A 17,344-nucleotide genomic window follows, 5' to 3' on the forward strand; every position below is an offset into this window, starting at 1 on the left:
GGGATGGGGCAGCCACAAATTCTCTGGTCAACCTGTTCCAGTGTCTCGTCACCCTGACAGTAAACAGTTTCTTCCTAATATCTAATCTAAATCTCCCCTCTTTCAGTTTAAAACTGTTACTCCTCGTCCTGTCGCACACTCTCTGATAAAGAGTCTCTTCACATCTTTCCTGTAGCCCCTTTAGGTACTGGAAAGCCGCTGTAAGGTCTCCCCAGAGCCTTCTTTTCTGCAGGCTGAACAGCCCCAACTCTCTCAGCCTGTCTTCATAGGAGAGGTGCTCCAGCCCTCGGATCATCTTTGTGGCCTCCTCTGGACCCGCTCTAACAGGTCCATGTCCTTCTTATGTTGGGGGACTCCAGAGCTGGATGCAGTACTCCCAAGAAAAGATGTAGTTTGAAATATAAAAGAAGTCTGGCTAAGACAGCTTTCTTTCTTACACATCCCAAATATTTAAGGTAGTTTTATTAAACTCTATGAAAACATAATGATACAGATATTTCAATTGAATTTCAGTTTCTAACTAAATGTGGTTGGACCCAAAATTACTTGTTTAGTAGATAAGAAATGTGTCATTCATCACTTTCAAATCTAATCAGAATTAAGTATCTGACTAATGTATGTTAGTTGTATAAGTGCTTAAATAAATGTGCAGGTATTATATATCCTCAGCTTAACAAAAAGCAGTACTAAATGTAGGATAAAGTCTATGCTTACCTGCATTTCAGGATGTTTTAAAATGGTCCTAACTGATGTGAAACAAACTTCTTTCTCTTCTCTATTTTTAATGGAAAAAGAGGTATAAAAGCAAAATGAGTTTAAAATAAATGATGTCAATTAAAATTTTCTGCTTGATGGTATACATATAAATTAAAATCTCTTAGATCAGGGGTTTAAAGACTACCAGTCTTACTTTTATTAAAAGTAACCTTTTATTTTGTAGTTTTACAATATTAAAGCAAACATTCTCAGCAGTCTGTCTTGGGGATTAAAGAAATGTAATTACTAAATTGCAGAAGTCATTTTACACTTAACTGCAAAGGGATGTTTATTCACAACAGGCTGTAGTCTGTACTTGTGAGGGCAGTAAAGGATGGTGCCATGAAGATTTCTGTGCTGGAAAAATAAATAAAAAATACTAAAAATAATTAGAGAGCTTTTACATTTAAAACTCTTCCCTTACACTTTTAACTTTCTTTTTTAACTTTTTTTTTTTAAACAAACTATGGGCTGTGTACTTCTCCGTGGGATAGGATGGTAGCTTACATTCCCTAACCCTCCAGCTTTCTAGATTGGTTTCATATCAAGATCCTACTCCATTAAACTGTTCTACATTAGATGGATTTGCCAGGGGTTTGGTGGACTCTTCCTTTTATTAAACAGCAGCCTGCTGTCTGCTCATGGACATTTTGATGTGTTTTCCATTTAGGAACAGTTTGGCTTATAAAGCGCATGCCAGCTGTATTCCCTCCCCTCTTTATTTCTGATAAATTTACATGAAACATTTTCTAATACACAGGAAGGATTATGTACAATCATACCACTGAAGAATGACGGGCTTGGGAGATTTTTAGTATATCGACTCCCCCTGTATCCTCTTGATTAGGACCTTTCAGCATATTAATCAGTGCTCCCAAACTGTCTCTTCTCTTACTCCTCCACCTCTGAAAAAAAGCCTTATGAAATATCTAACAGGTACAGACTGCCACTTGCTATTGGTGTCTCACCCACTGTGAGAGCCCAGATACCTTGGATTGCAAAAACTACTCTCTCTCTAGTTTGGTACTGAGTTTACTGCCTGTCTGGGTCTTGATGTTTGGGGAACAGATATTTTGTATACTTTTACAGGACGACCTCCGAGCTTTGTGAGATGGCTGAAACCATGCTACTGGGCTGAGAAATAGCCATTTGTGGTTTCACAGTCTGAAAGGGAAGGAGAAGTGAGAAGGTCTAACAGGATCGGTGTACTAAGCAGCCCTTCGGCTGCTTGTGATCTTCAGTACACTTCCTCAAGTAAAAATTTAAGTTCCATCTCATATTTCGATTTGAAGAATTGTATTTCTTCATAATAAACAGCTGAGAACCAGGAGTCTGAGATCAGTGTTGTATCCCTGGTTCTGACACAAGTTTCATTCCTGGCTCTGGGCAAGGTACTTAACCTATTTGCATCTTGGATTTCACTCCTGCAAATGTAAAAACAAAGTCCTGTGTGTTTGCATTCCTTCTGCTACTATGATCTTGTACTAACACTAGTCATTATTTCAGAGTATATTATAATAGCACCTGAAGCAGCTGGGTTTGCTTTATTGTGTCCAAATAATGCTTCTTTATCTGTTTCACAGCTCGAGTTCCTAAAAAAATCCTGAAATGCAAAGCAGTGTCTCGGGAGTTAAACTTTTCCTCAGCAGAACAAATGGAAAAATTCCGACTGGAACAGAAAGTTTATTTCAAAGGGCAGTGTCTAGAAGGTATGCATCTGCTCTGTGTGCAGTCCTGCTGCAGAGCAGGGAGCGACCCACAGCACGGCAGGGATTAGAGAAACTAAAATGGGTTGAATGTGGTGATTTTAATTTTTCAGAGTGGCACTGAAGCACTCATCTTGTCAGGACTAATGGGCCACAGTATTAGGGATAGCATTTCATAAGTGTATTAACACTTCGTTATGTAAGCAAAAAATCTGGGTAATCATGCTTCAGGGCATAAATCCACCGCAGGCTGCCTGAGGCGAGGAAACAGGTTATTTTAGAGTCACCCATTATGGGGATTCATGCATCTTCCTCAGAAGCACCTAGTGCTCGCCACCACCAGACTGGAGGCCAAACTAAAGGAGGCTCTGGTTTACTTTGGTTACAGCAGTGCCACCGAGTATTGTCCGTGTGACTCCATAGCTGCACATCTGATCTCCCTCACTGTAGTATTACTCTTAATCTGCGGTGGAGGAGGGGGAGATAAAACATTGAGCGCCTTGTCTTTTGGGCAACCAGTTGTACACTTAGTTTCAACTGGATCCAGGGGATGTCTGCAAGAGGGGGAGTGTGGTTTCCCTGTTCCCAATTATGTGTGATGAAATTTCCACTGAATGCTAAGGAAGTGGTGTGACTTTATCTTTACCATCAGCTATTTTAGAAAGGGAGTATCTGCTTTAACAGGAGGGCAGGGTTCAGTGCAGTTTAAGCTCTACAAAGTAATTTAAATATAAAATGTTGGCAGCGCTGCAGGGCAGTTTAGGGAGTTCCCCAGCCTGTCAGGTGAAAAGCAAAAGGACCATTTGTGGATTATATCTTCTTTCAAATGCCTCTGGATCTTCTTTTTACTTTGCAGAATGGTTCTTTGAGTTCGGTTTTGTGATTCCTAACTCCACAAACACTTGGCAGTCCTTGATAGAGGCAGCACCTGAATCACAGATGATGCCAGCTAACGTTTTAACGTGAGTGCCTTGGGCTTACAGAATCTGAGAGCAGGCAAAGAAAAAGCAGTGTGTGGCATTTCCTTGGGGACCACAGTGGGAATGAAGAGAGGGAGCTGCTACCAACTCTGAATCACCCTCACTACTGTTAGCTGTTGAGAGATAAAAGGGGCTAAGCCAACCTCATTACCTTCTTTCCCATAGGTCCAATTTGCATTAATATAGCAATAAAAGTTTGGAGAAAGTGGAACTGATCCTTTATTAGAGTTGTTTAATTTTTTTGAAAGGTGAACCGTGAAAGGATTTTAAAATGCTTTGCAGCTTAATACCCCTTACATCCAGGAAAAAAAAAAAAAAAGATATGTTTGGGCCATTTTCAAATCCAGCTATTGATCACTGACTCTTGTCCAAGGCAGTTGTTTTTCATGCAATATATCCCTCACAGGAGCTGCTGTAGTGTTTGTTTCATCACTGTACCATTTTGCCAGCTTTGTGTCTTTTATATTGCATTATAAACCATGCATATAGTCACATGGAGTTGTATCTGTGGATAAAATACCCTTTAATGGTAGGAAACAGTCATTTTATAGTCACCTGTAATGGAATTGACACACCTTCCTCAGAAATGTCTAGTCCTGGCCACTGTTCATATTGATTTCTGAGTAGGTCAGCAGTCCCTAGTGCTTGTGTCAGAACAACGCATGCTCTGAGCATGGACAGAAAGGCATGAGCTGCGGAGGGATGATGGAAAAGGCTCCTTGAGGGAGGCCCCTGGGAAGCTGTAATCGCTGACAAAAAGCCACCCTCCCTGCAGTGCTAGATGGGTGCTGGCAAGCACATGAGGAGCATGTTGCCAGCAGAGACAGAAGGGTATGGGAATCCTTCTGCCAACAAGAGGCAGACAGGGAGCAGCCAGTCTCACCGCAAGGTCACTGTGTCCTCTGGAAGACCTCCCTCTCCAGCATTTTCCCTCTCGTTCCCTGTCTGGAGGAAAGCCAGTCGCATAGAGAAGGCACGGGGATAGGAACTACCATCACTGATTTCTATTCACAGCATGTTTCAAAGAGAGAGCGGACTCAGAAGAGAGCATCAGTGATCAGATAGTGCTCCCTGGCACAATCTGCTCAGAACCTTATTGGTGCTACACACATCCTCAGCTCCCAGAGCTGGTGGCTTTCAGTCAATACAGGAGGAGGCAGATTTGGGAATCGGAGTAAAGAAACAAAGACATCTGCCAAGTTGGTTTTGACAGTCTCGGGAAATCAAGGCATTTTCAGGACTGGGAATTGTGAGAGTCCAGTTCTCAAGTGACCTTGAGGATTTTCCAGTGCCCCATTCTTTCCCTGGAGGCTGACCACTTGTAATGCGCAGCCCAGATCTCTGTCCTATTCATGGGAGTGTCCTAAAGTCATTATTGAGGCTTTTCAGCAGAATCACCAGCCCAAAGAAATCCAAAGGGTTTTTTGTGGCCCAAAGAAATCAGCTTTTTTCAGCTGCCAAGACTTAGAAAGCCATTCATTTTCTGATATTCCCAAAGACCTCGTGTTTGTCTCAGTGCTTCCATACCAGGAGAGAATGGTGTTGTGATATTTGGTGCTAACCAAGGCACTCTGCATGAAGGATTCTCAGGATGGCTGAATATCAGACTGAGAACATTTGAGTTCAAGCATAGTCCATGCCACAGCAAAAACCTTACACTCTTGCCAGGTTCAGCTTTGCCAGTGCTACAGATACCAAGAAGCCACAGTGGAGATGGAATTGCTGCTTTGATTTTCAAGAGCCAGGTTATTTAGACATGGTCAGATCACACTGCTCAGGTGTCCTGGTGTTGTAATGGCCCCAAAGTTCTTACTTACCAAAATCTCAAAGTCAGCAAGTTAAATCATCAGAGCTTTTGTCACACCCAAATCTACATTTCCATTGCAGTTTGTATAAGATATGCTTGTGCGTTTGCATTTAAGCACTTCTTGAGGGAAATGACATGTTAAGTTGGTTGAAGCAGCTTGCTCAGCACTAGAGGACAGAGATAGGGAATAAAAAAGAATTCCCATCGGTTTTCACAATCCACTGCAAAGAGAGAAGGGCTTGAAGGTGCTGGGACTGCTAATTTATTTTTAGCAATAGGAGTGAGCAGAAGTTTGCTGTTTGTGAGCACTCTCTGCAACCTGCCTGGTACTGAGCCCGGAAAGGGGGTGACAAGGGAGGGATGGGGGGAACTGCTGCATGTAGGAATGCAGTGGAGAGATCCTTCAGCCCTGCCGGCCCCAGGATCAGGACACAGTGCTCACTGCATGTGGCTCTGAACCAAAGCTCATGTTGTGGGGGGTAAGGTGTCAGCCCAGGCTTGAGAGAGCATTGAGAGGAGCAGTCATTTTCTGATGTTTGCATTCTTCTAATACCTCTTCTTTCTCCTCTTTTCCTTCCACAGTGGTAATGTTATTATAGAAACCAAATTCTATGATGACGATCTTCTTGTAAGCACTTCCAGAGTGAGACTTTTCTACGTTTGAGATGGGGCTTTTTGGAGCTGTTTTAGTTTTCCTCCATACAGTTCTTGGTGCAGAACCCCCCAACTATCCAGTGGAAGACACTCCTGTAGGCGGTCACCCTGGGGACCAGCTCAACGTGGGTTGTGACCTTTGCCCATCAGTTATTTTGCTTTCTCCTCTGACAAGACCAGACCAAACCCTCAGAGACAGGACCACCTGCTCAGCGGCACACTGGGGAACAGAGGCTGTCTCTGAACATGGGCAAACGATGGTCATGCAGAACCAATGCTGTAAATTATGTTAGTCTCATCCTTTGTACTTCTCTGGATCCTGGTATAATCTCCCATTTCCACTCACACCAAACTCTCAATGCGTTTCATTTTTTGGAGGATTAAGTTAACCTTTTCACTTTTTCTCATGTTGTAGGTTTTTATCCTTTCACTGGATTTCTGTGTAACTGGTCCACACATCCTCTTACCCTGAACTTGTAAAATAGACTGTGATATCACCTAATGTAATTAAAACAAATTTCTCAATTAAAACATTCCTACCGTCCAAAGAAGGGAAGAAATGTTAGTTCTGTGCATTTTCCTTTCTGTTATAAAAATGCCTGGCAGCGGGCACAAACTCCTGTCACTCAAGCCAGCAGCAGAACAGGGCTTTCCACAGCCCTGCTTTTTCCACAGCCCCCATATCCTCGTTAAATTTCTCCTCCTCCAGCTGACCGTGTGTAGGAAAGGTTTTCTGACTGCTCTGACCAAGGTTTCTCCTTGGGCTCGTTAATCCCTTGGGGCAGTTTGTCCTGTTTGCCCAGTCACCAGTTTCCTGAGCAGCACTGCATGCTCTTCTGCTTTTCTAAGTTCCTGGGGACGCTCAAACCCTTCCGGAAAACCTGTGTTCCCCTAAGCCCACCAGCATCAGCCCTGTGCTGGGCTGTACTCCCCGAAGCACAGCTGGGGCTGCGGTCACTGATACCAACAATCCCCACGCATGTGCAGCTTTAATGACACACAGCAACAATTTTGCTATGAGAGGCTTCTTGAGCCCCACCGCTACTCTTTCCCCAGTCATTTATAATTAGCTCTAGCACGTGTAAATCTTGGGGAGGGGTCAGCTCCAGCTTCTGCTCTTAGACATCACAGGCATCTTTGTGGCTGCTTGAAACCCTGGTCAGCCTGGCCAGCGGCTGGGCTTGAAATTCTCAGGAGAGTCACAGGGAAATTAAGTGCATCATTTCAGATCCTGAATTCAGCCACTGGGTGTACATGGGAGGGATACAGCGTAATTTTTTTTTAGGTGAATTGAAGTTGGACCATTAATCCCCATGAGAATAGCGTTACCCATCATAGCAGCTTTCTCATGAGACCTCGTGGATGGATTTCAGCCTGCCAGACTTGCAGGGCAGAGTCTTCTCAGCAGCGTGCCCCATCCTAGGCCAGCCTTTATACAGAGAGATCAACCAAAACTGCCTTCTGCGCCCAGCACGAACAACGCCGTGTGATGGTGGTATCTCCCTCAAAGAGGAGAGACAGAAGGTATCCCAAAAGGCAAAGTATAAAAGGTCGAGGGTCTTGAGAGCCCGTACCTCTGTGTTCAAGAGGGATGCTCTGGTGTCCCGCAGAGACGGGGAGAAGGTGTCTCCTCTTGCAGAGCTGAGCTACGACCAAGTGCCAGGGAGCCTCTGCCCCCATGGCAGAGGGATGCTCCCAGTGGGACTGAACCTAACCTGGATGCCTTTGCTTCTAATGGCAAACACGCTTTGAGTTCTTGCACCCAGTTAACCTTACTGGGAGGAAGGCACCTGCAGGGATGCCCTCCCTGGAGAGCCACGCACGCTGCAGGTCTCCGCGGGGGCGTTTAGGCGGCCACCGACACGCGTGGCCGTGGCTGCCGCGGGGTGAGCTGCCCCGGGGGGGGGCTGACCCTGGGGCGACGCGGTTCCTGAGATGGCCGGAGGGGACCCTCCGGACCCCGGTCCCTCCCCGCCCGCCTGGCCGGGGCTGCCCCAGTTCACCCAGTTGGAGCTGGCCGGGCCGGAGGCGGTGTCTCTGCGACGGGTCACTGCCGCCCTCAAGCGGCTCCGTGGGAAACAGCCGGCTGCTCACCCGCTCCTGTCCCTGCACCAGCCTCTCCCAGTGCCCCCAGCATCCCCCAGTGCGGGGCTCAACCTCCCTTAAAGAGCCGATGGAGCAAACGCCGGGGCCGGGGGGAGACAGCGGGGTCCGACCAGACGCCACCCAAAATCCGAGTGAAGGGCCCTCAGGTGCTCAGAGCAGGAGCCCACGCTCAGCCCAGGCAGCTGCCCGCCCCCTCCCTGTGGGGGTGACGGGGATTTGGGATCGCTGGGAGAAGGCGCAGAAGACACTGCCAACATGCTTCTCTCAGCCGCCCTGTCCCCAGGGCCCGAGCATGGCACCGGCAGCTCTTGGGCACGGGGCCGTTGGCAGTGGGGCATTGAAGGCCCCAGCAAAGGGAAAAGTGGGGCTGGAAAGGGCAAGAGCGGAGAAGGAGGTCGAGGGTGCGTGTGTCACCACTGCCATCACCCGTCCATGTGCCCGGGGTGGTTCTGGCGGTGGCCTGAGGGCAGCCCCATGCCACCTTCTGTGGCACAGGCTGGGGGGAAGGGGGGAGAAGCAGGAGCAGGGAGCAACCCAGCGATTCCCTCTCTTATTTACCAAAAAAGTTCCCACCTGGAAACTCACATCCTTGACATCCTGGGACATGGAAACTTCCCCCAGCCTGGTCCACATGCTGGGTGCTGGATGAGGGCTCCATGGTGGCGAGAGGGGCAGTTTTGGGGGTGGTAGGACATGGCTGGACCAGGAGAGGAGCCTCTTGCCATGCAGGGCCTTTCCCAGAGCCCAGCACTCTCAAAAACCCAGCTCACCTGGAGCTGCTGCCTCCCAGCGCTTGCTGGAGCTGTCAGCATCTGACCGGCCAAGAGGTGCTCAGAAGGGGGAACTGGCTGGATTCAGCAGCAGCAGCTTCACCATGGGTGAATCCCTCATTGTTCGCAGCCGGGGAGTTTTGGCCTCGGCAGCTCCCATGGCAGCCGTGAGTGCCTTCCAGCCACCGGCACGCAGAGGGCATTGGTTTCTGCCAGAGCCTCGGGGCAGGGAACGTGCTCAGGAGGCTGCTCTGCTCCCCGCCAGCTGGACAGCCGCCACGGAGGGCTCGCCCCCCACGTCGGGAGGGCTGTGAGCCACCCCAGCAGCATGCAGAAACCTGGCGGCGAGGGCAGCGTGGCCCTGCAGAGCCTGGACACGCAGCCAGAGGCCACAGAGGCACACGGGGAAGAAGAGGAAGGAGGGCGGGAGAAGCAGGTGAGAGCCAAGGCTGTGCACAGCCTGGGGGGTGGCATGGAGAGATTTGGGGTGAAGCTTGTATGAAGCAAACTTCACCCTCACTGCCCTTCAGCCACATCTTCACCTGGAACCCTCCAACCTGAGGTGTTGCGCAGCTGTTGGGTAAAAGCAGCGAGGTGGTACAGGAGGAGAGTGATGCACAACACACTTTTGGCTTTAGGGGATCTCTCTGCATGGTTTTGGGGTCCATCACACCCTAGAGGCTCCCTGAAGCAGGGCCATAGCTTATGGCCATGAAAAACACCCACCAATGGGATGCAGGGCTGGCTGCGAGGCTGGACCCTGACCCTGGGTGCAGTGGGCCTGCACACTGCGATAGGGGTGATGGGGGAACAGGGCCAGCTGCCCCCCACACACACACAGCAAACACTGGGCTCTCACACCCTCGCTGCCCATCGCCAGCACCCCACCGGGCACCTTCCCCGGCCACCGCGGGGGCTCTCAGCTGCCTGACCGCCCGGCAAAGCCGACTGGGGCTCCTGCTGGCGCGCTGCCCCAGATCTGCCCTACCCAATAACGCTCAGACAGGGAAGCAGAGCCGTCCTAATGCGGTTAATTACCTGATTCACAAAGGTTACCAGCAAACAAAAGGCGCACAAACAGCCCAGGGCTACATTACTTTCGGTGCCTGCTTCGCTACTCTTACCTTCCCGCGGGTGCAGGCAGCGTGTGGCAGCGGGCAGCGCGTGGTGACAGAGGTCAGCACCATCTCATCCCACCTTACCCAGCTCTGTCCTCCCCTGGCGGCACTGGGATGGGGACAGGAGGGCTGGGAAGGTTGAGGTCCCTCTGTCTCTTTTGGGGACAGAGATCTCGCTCCTGGGTCACTGGGACAGCGCAGGCAGAGCCCAGACAGAGCTGGGCGTTGAACCACTTGGACGCAGGGACCTTGGGGCTGCCAGGTGACTTCGGCACAGCCCCATCTGTCCCCAGAGACAGCAGCGCAGAGACAAGACCCAGAGGCCCCATTTTCAGTCCGAGGTGCCCTACTCCTGCCCTACAGAGGGAGCCCCTGGCCACCAGCCCCTCGGTGCCATGGGACCTGGGTGCGATCCCTGATGACACTGTATGTGTGACATCCACGTCAGCACTCCCCGCCAGCACCCTCCAAAATGGGAGGGGAACAGGGTCAGCCATCGCCATGGCCCCCCCTTGCTGAGCATCCTGTTCCTACAGGATCCAGCTCTGTGCCAAAATCCCACCCACACCACCCTCCCCATGCCAAAATCCTGCCTGTTCTCCCAGCGCCCCAGGGCCAGGCAGGGTGGAGAGCATGGCAGGCACCCAGGAGGGACAGTGAGCTGAGAGGGGATGAGCTGGGGACGTGGAGCAAGGGAAAGAGGTGACAGCGGGATGCTCTCTCAGCGTCCCAAAAGCCAGGCTGGAAAGGGCTGGTGTTACCCAGGTGCGCAAAAGGGGAAGGGTGACAAGTGGTGGGAAAGGAATCTGCTCACGCCAGCTACAGAAGATGAACCCCAAGAAACTGCTGGGGATGCTGGAGGAAGCCACAGGAGCAATGTGAAGACCCTGGTGGTGAGGGACTTACAGAGCCAGGGTCACCTGGCTGAAAGAGAAGCAAAAGTGGCTGGAGGAGAGCACAGAGGCCTGATTTCCATGGGGAGAGGTGGCAAAACCAGCAGCTGAGGCCAGATACGTTTGGCTCAGGAAACTGGAACGTTTGCACCCCTTGATGCTTCCCAGAATCCTTGCAGGAAACTCCCTGGCACAGAGCAGGGGTACGGGGAGGATAGTTCTGGCTGCCCCGCTGTGCCGCCTGCTCATTCCCATCACCAACAGCCCGTTGGGGTTTCCTGGCGGGGCAGCCTTGGCAGCACAACCCACGGACGTGGGACAACCACAGCCTGTCCCCACGGTGCTGCCACAGCTCTCGAGGGGACTTTTAGGGTGCCGGGCTTCCCCATCCCACAGCACTAGATGGTGCTGCAATACAGCAATATGGCCTGGACTGCACAGCGCCTGCACAGCGCCAGGGCCAAGTGGGGAGGACGCTGGCTTGGGTCACTGCATGGGCCAGGGATACCGGGAGAGCCACCGAGGGCCAGCTCGGGCCAGGCAGCCCCATGCCAGTTAGGCTGGTGGGCCACCTGGAATGGGACGTGCCACCAGCTCTGCCTCAAGGGAGGAGCAGCCCTCGTGCTGGGATGGACACACTGAGCCCCAGTGCCAGCCCAGAGCCCACGGGAATACCAGCGGAGACATGGTTAGGACTGGCGCTGCTCCCATTGCCGGGGTGAGGTGTCCCAGCATCTCCCACAGGCACCAACACCTCCATGCCTGCCTTCATCCCTCTTTCGGCCCTACTCCTGCCGAGCTGGGGGATACACAAGAAGCTCCGAGAGCCCAAGGCCACAGATAACGGCTCAGTGTGGCTCCCCATGGCCAAATGTAGCCCCCAGCCTTTGCTGGGGACCAGCCTGCTCTGTGGGGTGCCCCACGGCAGGGGGGCCCCACAGGGGCAGGGAGCAGCAGCTCCAGTGCCTGCGTGGGGGGCTGCTGCCCCCACACTCGCCCCTTCCCACAGCAGAGCCCCACAGCCCCCCTGCTCACCCCCCCGGGACATCACCCCAGAGCTGCAGCCTTGCTCCCACTGTCCATCCCGGTAACTCGCCTTTGTCCCCAGGGAAGCAGCACACCCTCTCAATGGGGGGGTAAGCAGGGCTAAGGGGGATTTGCCCCAGGACAGGGAGCCAGCCGCTGCGCTGGAGAAGGTTTGGGAGCTGCTGACCCCTCACGCTGGCTTTGGGGCCTCATTTGGCAGCACAGCCGGCCCCCGGTGGGCTCAGCAGCTCCCTAGCCCCACAAAGGACCATGCTCCCTGCCACTCCAGCCAGGCAATTTGGAGCCACATCCCTTCTCTGCCTGTGGATGCCTGGGCCACCAGCTGGGTAGTGGGTGGCCCATACTCGCTATAGGTTGTCCTCCTCAGCATCACCCATGGGCCATGGACAAACTGGGCATCCTGGTCTCCAGCTTTGGGCACAAGCTGCGTCACCTCTCACACCTCCTGCCCAAAGCTGTGAAAGAGGGGTGCTGGCTTCCAGCTCCCTGAAAGCACAGGGCCAGGAGCCTGCTCTGCCTGCAGCAAAGGAGAGGGGGACAGAGAAGTGTCCCCAGAGCCTGGGGCACCCCCGTGCCCAAAGCAAGCTGGAGGACCCACAACCCCACCAGACACCCAGCTGGCACACAGGGAGAGACAGAGCTCCTCACCTTCAGGCCTCTCTCCTGGGCAGGGAAGGACACATGCAAAGACCCCATCCCTGCACACTTACAGCTTGAGGCCTCCATCCCTGCGGATTTTCCAAGGGCTAATTGGGTTGAGCTTTGTCATGCCCCAGCTGCCTCCATTGCACTGGGCTTTCTCACGAAAGGGATGCAAGAGCCTTTCCAGGTCCCCATCTGCTCTGAAGGGCAGCACTTGCTGCTTCCTCCCAGGTCTTTTCCTGGGTTATGCGTGGTGCAGCACTGCAGAGGGGCCTTTGAACCCACTGCCCACCCCTTCCAGGGCTTCCCAGTTGGTCATGAACAGGAGCCATGGCCCTCCTTGGGGTATGCAAAGCCACAGCCCTTCCTGCTGCTCTCCTGCCCTTTGGAGAGGATCAGCTCAGCCAGAAAAGATGGAGCAGCCATTGGCACAGGGGAGGATGGAGGATTCCCAGTGTCTGCAGAGGGGGAGCCACAAGAACCCCCCAGCCCTGCGCCCTCTCTGAGGCTGGGGGGGAAGATTGGGGTGGTGGCCCCAAGTAGACCCAGCAGCATCCAGCTGGGTTTGAGATCTTGACCTCCGCTGGACTGGGGACTGCCACATCCCTCCAACTGCCAAGTCGGGGTCCGGGACCAGAGCTGCCCCGGCTCACTGAGGGGGGACAGGCTGTGGGGTACGTGGCAGCCAGGGACAAGACAGGAACCAGATCTCCCACGTCTGCTCTTCAGCGTGGGTTGGCTTTCCTGCCCCCACCAGAGAGCTGCCAGGGCAAGCGCACAAACATCCCGGTGCTGTTTAGGAGGTGCATCTTTGCTATGTGGGATGGGTCAAGACTGGCCAAAGGCCCCAGGCTTCCCCAGCCTGCTCCCAAGGGGTCTGCTCCCCTGGGACACCTCACACCCCGAGCCAGCTGGCAATTGCTCTGCCAGAGGAACAGCTCTTCATGTCTATTTTCAACAGCAACACCCCAAAAGTACTTCTGTGTTTGTGATCTTGAGGAGTCGTGCCTGGAAGGCAGTTTCACTCATCAGACTCTTAAGTAGGTGCCAATTATTTGCCCAGACACAAACTGCACCAGTAACCCCAGCCTGTGTCTAGTTTGGAGTCCAAGTCCTGCGTTCCCCATAGGTAGGTTCTCCACCAAGCTCAAGGTGCTCCAAATTTCATGAAGGTTGTCAAGATGCAACAAGAAGAGTTTTGGATGAGGCTAATCAAAAGCTACAGCTGGTGCAGGACAAGCTTGAGCTGATGAAACAGGTCCTAACCTACTACAGGCAAGAGGGTCAGGATCAGAGATAGGTCCACTGGTCCATACCCAGTCCAGTTGCCCACAGGGCACAGGCTCAGCCCCACTGGTTACACTGGTTATGACCTTTGGTAGCACAGCTTCACCAGGGCGTTGCATTTCAGGCCGACCATGTGGAAGTTGATCTCAATGCACTCAGTTGTTCAGTCACATGCAGGACACCATTGCGCCAGCTGAGGCCCAGACACAGCAGAGTCCTTGGGAAGGGCTGCCCTTAGTCGAAGTGGCCACCTGTACACATCAGCACAGCCTAAGTCCTTCTATGCTTGTATGAGATGCCCTGCAGCTCTCCTGATGACTATATTTGGGAGCTACCTGGGCTATCTTCAGTGGTCAGCAGCCAGGTAGCACATGCCAGAACAGCTTCAGCCATTTGCCTCCATGACCAACATGATCAGCAGTCCAACCAGGATTCAAATCACCCATGAGACATGGCTCACATCTGCAGCCAAGGGGCAGTACAAGCAGTACTTCTGCTCCACAGGTCACAGCTGAACCTGCAAAGCTCTGGGTGAGGGACCCAGCATCATGACCCTGTGCCTGAAGGCACACGACGGCCACATGCTCTTCACCTCCAATCCCATGGCATCAGTCTCCCATGAAGCCTGGCTCTGGTCAGGAGGCAGTGGTAGAGATTGTCTTCTGCATGCCAGAGGCAGAAGGGACTCCCCAGGTCCCAGCAGGCAGCCCTTGACATAAGGCCGGATCATTGGGACCACGTCTAAGATCCACAGAGGTGCCTTCTGCTGGCACAACTCCTGCAAGCCCTGTCCTGCGGAGGGGGACCTGCTGCTCCTGATCCCCATCCCAAGACATCATCCAGGTGAGCAATCCCTGTTGCATTTTGGATTCACCCAGAAGTCCCTGTGTGGCATCAGGCACCAAATGAGATGAAGAGCCGCCTTCAAGCCTGCATTTCCTCTGGGAACCTTACAGGCAGGAGGCTCAAAGAACCATCATTCCTCCACCCTGGGACAGCCACAAACACCGGCAAAGAAGCGGTGCTGAGGGGCTTTTATAGCCCTCGGTGGGGTGTGGCTGCCCCTGATTGGCTGGGACAGCTGATAGGTGGCAGCTCTGGATTGGCTCGGAGCAGCCCCCATTGCCCTGTGATTGGTGAGCTGCTGCTGCAAAGGGCGAGACAGCAGCAGAGACAGGTGGCAGCACGTGGTTGGCTGGGGGAAGCGCCAGGTGGCGGACCAGGATTGGTCAGGCCTGGATGCTGCTTGATTGTGGTTGGTGGAGGCAGCACAAGGGAGGGAGGGTGGTGCGTGGGGGAACGGGAGGGACAGGTGGCAGCGTGGGATTGGTTGGTAGGCTGTGCCGCTGCATGGGGACTGGCTGGGGCCGGGCGGTGGGGGGGGCTCCCTGCGGTGGCCCATGCACTGAGCTGTGCCTGGTCTCAGCCCACAGCGCTGGGACCAGCCTGTCCCCTCCCTGCACCGAAGACACAGGAGCATGTCCAGGGGACGTGGGGTGGCGGGGGGCTGCCAGACCCCCCGGAACACAGTCGTGAGGGGGTAGGGACACCGGGGCCGCCCTGCACAGCCAGGGGCGAGGGAGCAGGGCTTGGCCTTGGCCTCTCCATTGCCAGTGGCCGCGGGGTTCACAGCAGCCAGGTGAGGACCAGGAGCCAGGGGTTCCCCTGGGCCCCTCCTCTCCTCACTCCCATCTGGTCTGTGCCCTCCCCATCACCCTGTCCAGCTGGGAACAGCCTCCAGTTTTACCCCACACCCCACATCTCACTCCGAGGAGGACCTCATTACCCACAACCCCCAGGTTCTGGGGGCTGCAGGCAGCAGGACAGGTCCTGCTCTGCAAAAGAGGGGCAGTAAAGCCACTGCTCCCCCAAAATCTCCCCCCCGTGGGTACAAATTTGGGCCCCAGGGGCCTCACACCAGCTGCGCAGGCAGGGCCCCCACCTCGCGGCCACACATGGAGCCTGCTCTCACCACCTCCTCAGCTGCAGAACCTTATTTGAATAATTTGCCTGGCAAATCTGCGAGCACCAGCTCGAATCGCACGTCGTCAGAGCCCACCACGATGCACGAGCCATGCACGGGACAGCCGCGGCAGGGACACAGGCACGGCTCCCGGCACTGCGCCACCCAGCACCACCCAGCAGCACGGTGACACTCGGTGACGCTCAGCAGCATTGTTTGCCACTCCTGTGTTGTCACGTCCCATCAGGGACATCAGAACACCGCTAATCAAATCCAGTACCAGGCTCCAGCCATGAGCACCCCGGCACCCAGGCAGGCAGCAGGCAGGGCTGGATATGGCCCATGAATAGAGGCAGTAAATCTGATAAGCTATCAGCTAGCACCATGATTAGGTGGATAATTAAGGACAAGGAGCAAGATTTTGAGCTTATTTGCCACCGGTGTAAATGCAAAGTAAGTGACCTGGCTGCTCCCAGGTACCAGTAGGAGCTGTGAACCTCACACGATGCACAATGGTTGTTTTGGTTTTTTGGTTTTGTTTTTTTTTTAAATAGAATAAAAACCACCCCCCCAGCATCTCAACACTAACTGCCGGGATTGCAGGGTAAGAGGAGGAAACGAGACCATCTGGCAAGGCTCCGGCATGGCTCAGGTCAGCGGGCAAAGGGGACTCGCCGGAGCCGGGCGAGGGTTCGGGAAGCGCAGACGCATGGCAGGTTCCTGCAAGCAGTCTCCACACACCCGGCAGCACAGGCTGAGCTATTCTGAGCTCCAAGGCCCTAGAGGAGGGAGGAAAAATTAGTTGGAGGAAGGTTAGGAGCAAAGCAGCAGAGGTCTAGGCTAAGTTATGGCATTTTTGGTTTGGTTAGAGCAGACAAACCCCAAGCCTGGCTGTCGGGGTCCCACCACCAAACCACTGTTAACTTGGCGCCCCAGAAACTGTAGGGCAGTCGTACCGCATCCCTCAGGGACCAGTTCTGGCTGAATCCAATCCCTGCAGAATGCTGCCTCCTCCAGCACAGGCATCCTACCCCGCTGCCAGTGATGCTGTAAAGGACCCCTGCACTGCCCCAGGCAGCCCAAAGGAAGGGGAGGCATTTGCACAGCCTCAGCACCCACCCCCACCAGACATTGCAAGGAAGGATTTTTTGGGGATGGGCTTCCTCATCCCCACCACACCAGCCCAACACAATCCCCAAGAAGCCCGACTGTAGAGGGAAAGCAGGATTGCTGAGCACCCCACGCCCCCACACCGCAACTCACTTTCCTTTAGGCTGTGTCTCTCAGGGATTCCCAGTCTAACCTGTCCCAACCCATCCCCAGGAGCAGCCAGAGGAAGCAGAGGCCACACTGGAGCACAGTTGCAGTTCTCCACAGCAGCACAGCCACGAGAACGCGCTGCTTCGCCTGCCCTGACAACAGGAGCAGGGACCAAAGCCCCCAGACCCTCCCAGTCAACACCCTGTGCCCCTCTACACTCTCCAGCTCTACTCTCCAGCCCAACTCCAAAGCAAAGAAAAGAAGGAGGAAGAAGGGGAGAAAGAAATAAAAAAACTAAAACAAATGAAAACTAAAACAAAAAGCAGCAGTTGGGAGGCAGCCTTGTTAGGACAAC

At 53.4% G+C, this 17,344-nt stretch overlaps 1 protein-coding gene across 1 annotated transcript in view; it reads left to right on the top strand.

The window, feature by feature from the left end:
- Positions 1 to 6,459, top strand: part of PDE6D (phosphodiesterase 6D) — a 39,845-nt gene extending 33,386 nt beyond the window's left edge. The window contains exons 3-5 of the mRNA XM_082487305.1: positions 2,340 to 2,465; positions 3,319 to 3,424; positions 5,832 to 6,459. Coding sequence (XP_082343431.1) covers positions 2,340 to 2,465; positions 3,319 to 3,424; positions 5,832 to 5,913 — 314 coding nt within the window. The 3' untranslated portion in view covers positions 5,914 to 6,459. The remainder of the gene's footprint in view (positions 1 to 2,339; positions 2,466 to 3,318; positions 3,425 to 5,831) is intronic.
- The last annotated feature ends 10,885 nt before the right edge of the window (positions 6,460 to 17,344 follow it).

Source organism: Vanellus vanellus (assembly GCF_965231255.1).
Source record: "Vanellus vanellus genome assembly, chromosome: 8".
Taxonomy (NCBI): domain Eukaryota; kingdom Metazoa; phylum Chordata; class Aves; order Charadriiformes; family Charadriidae; genus Vanellus; species Vanellus vanellus.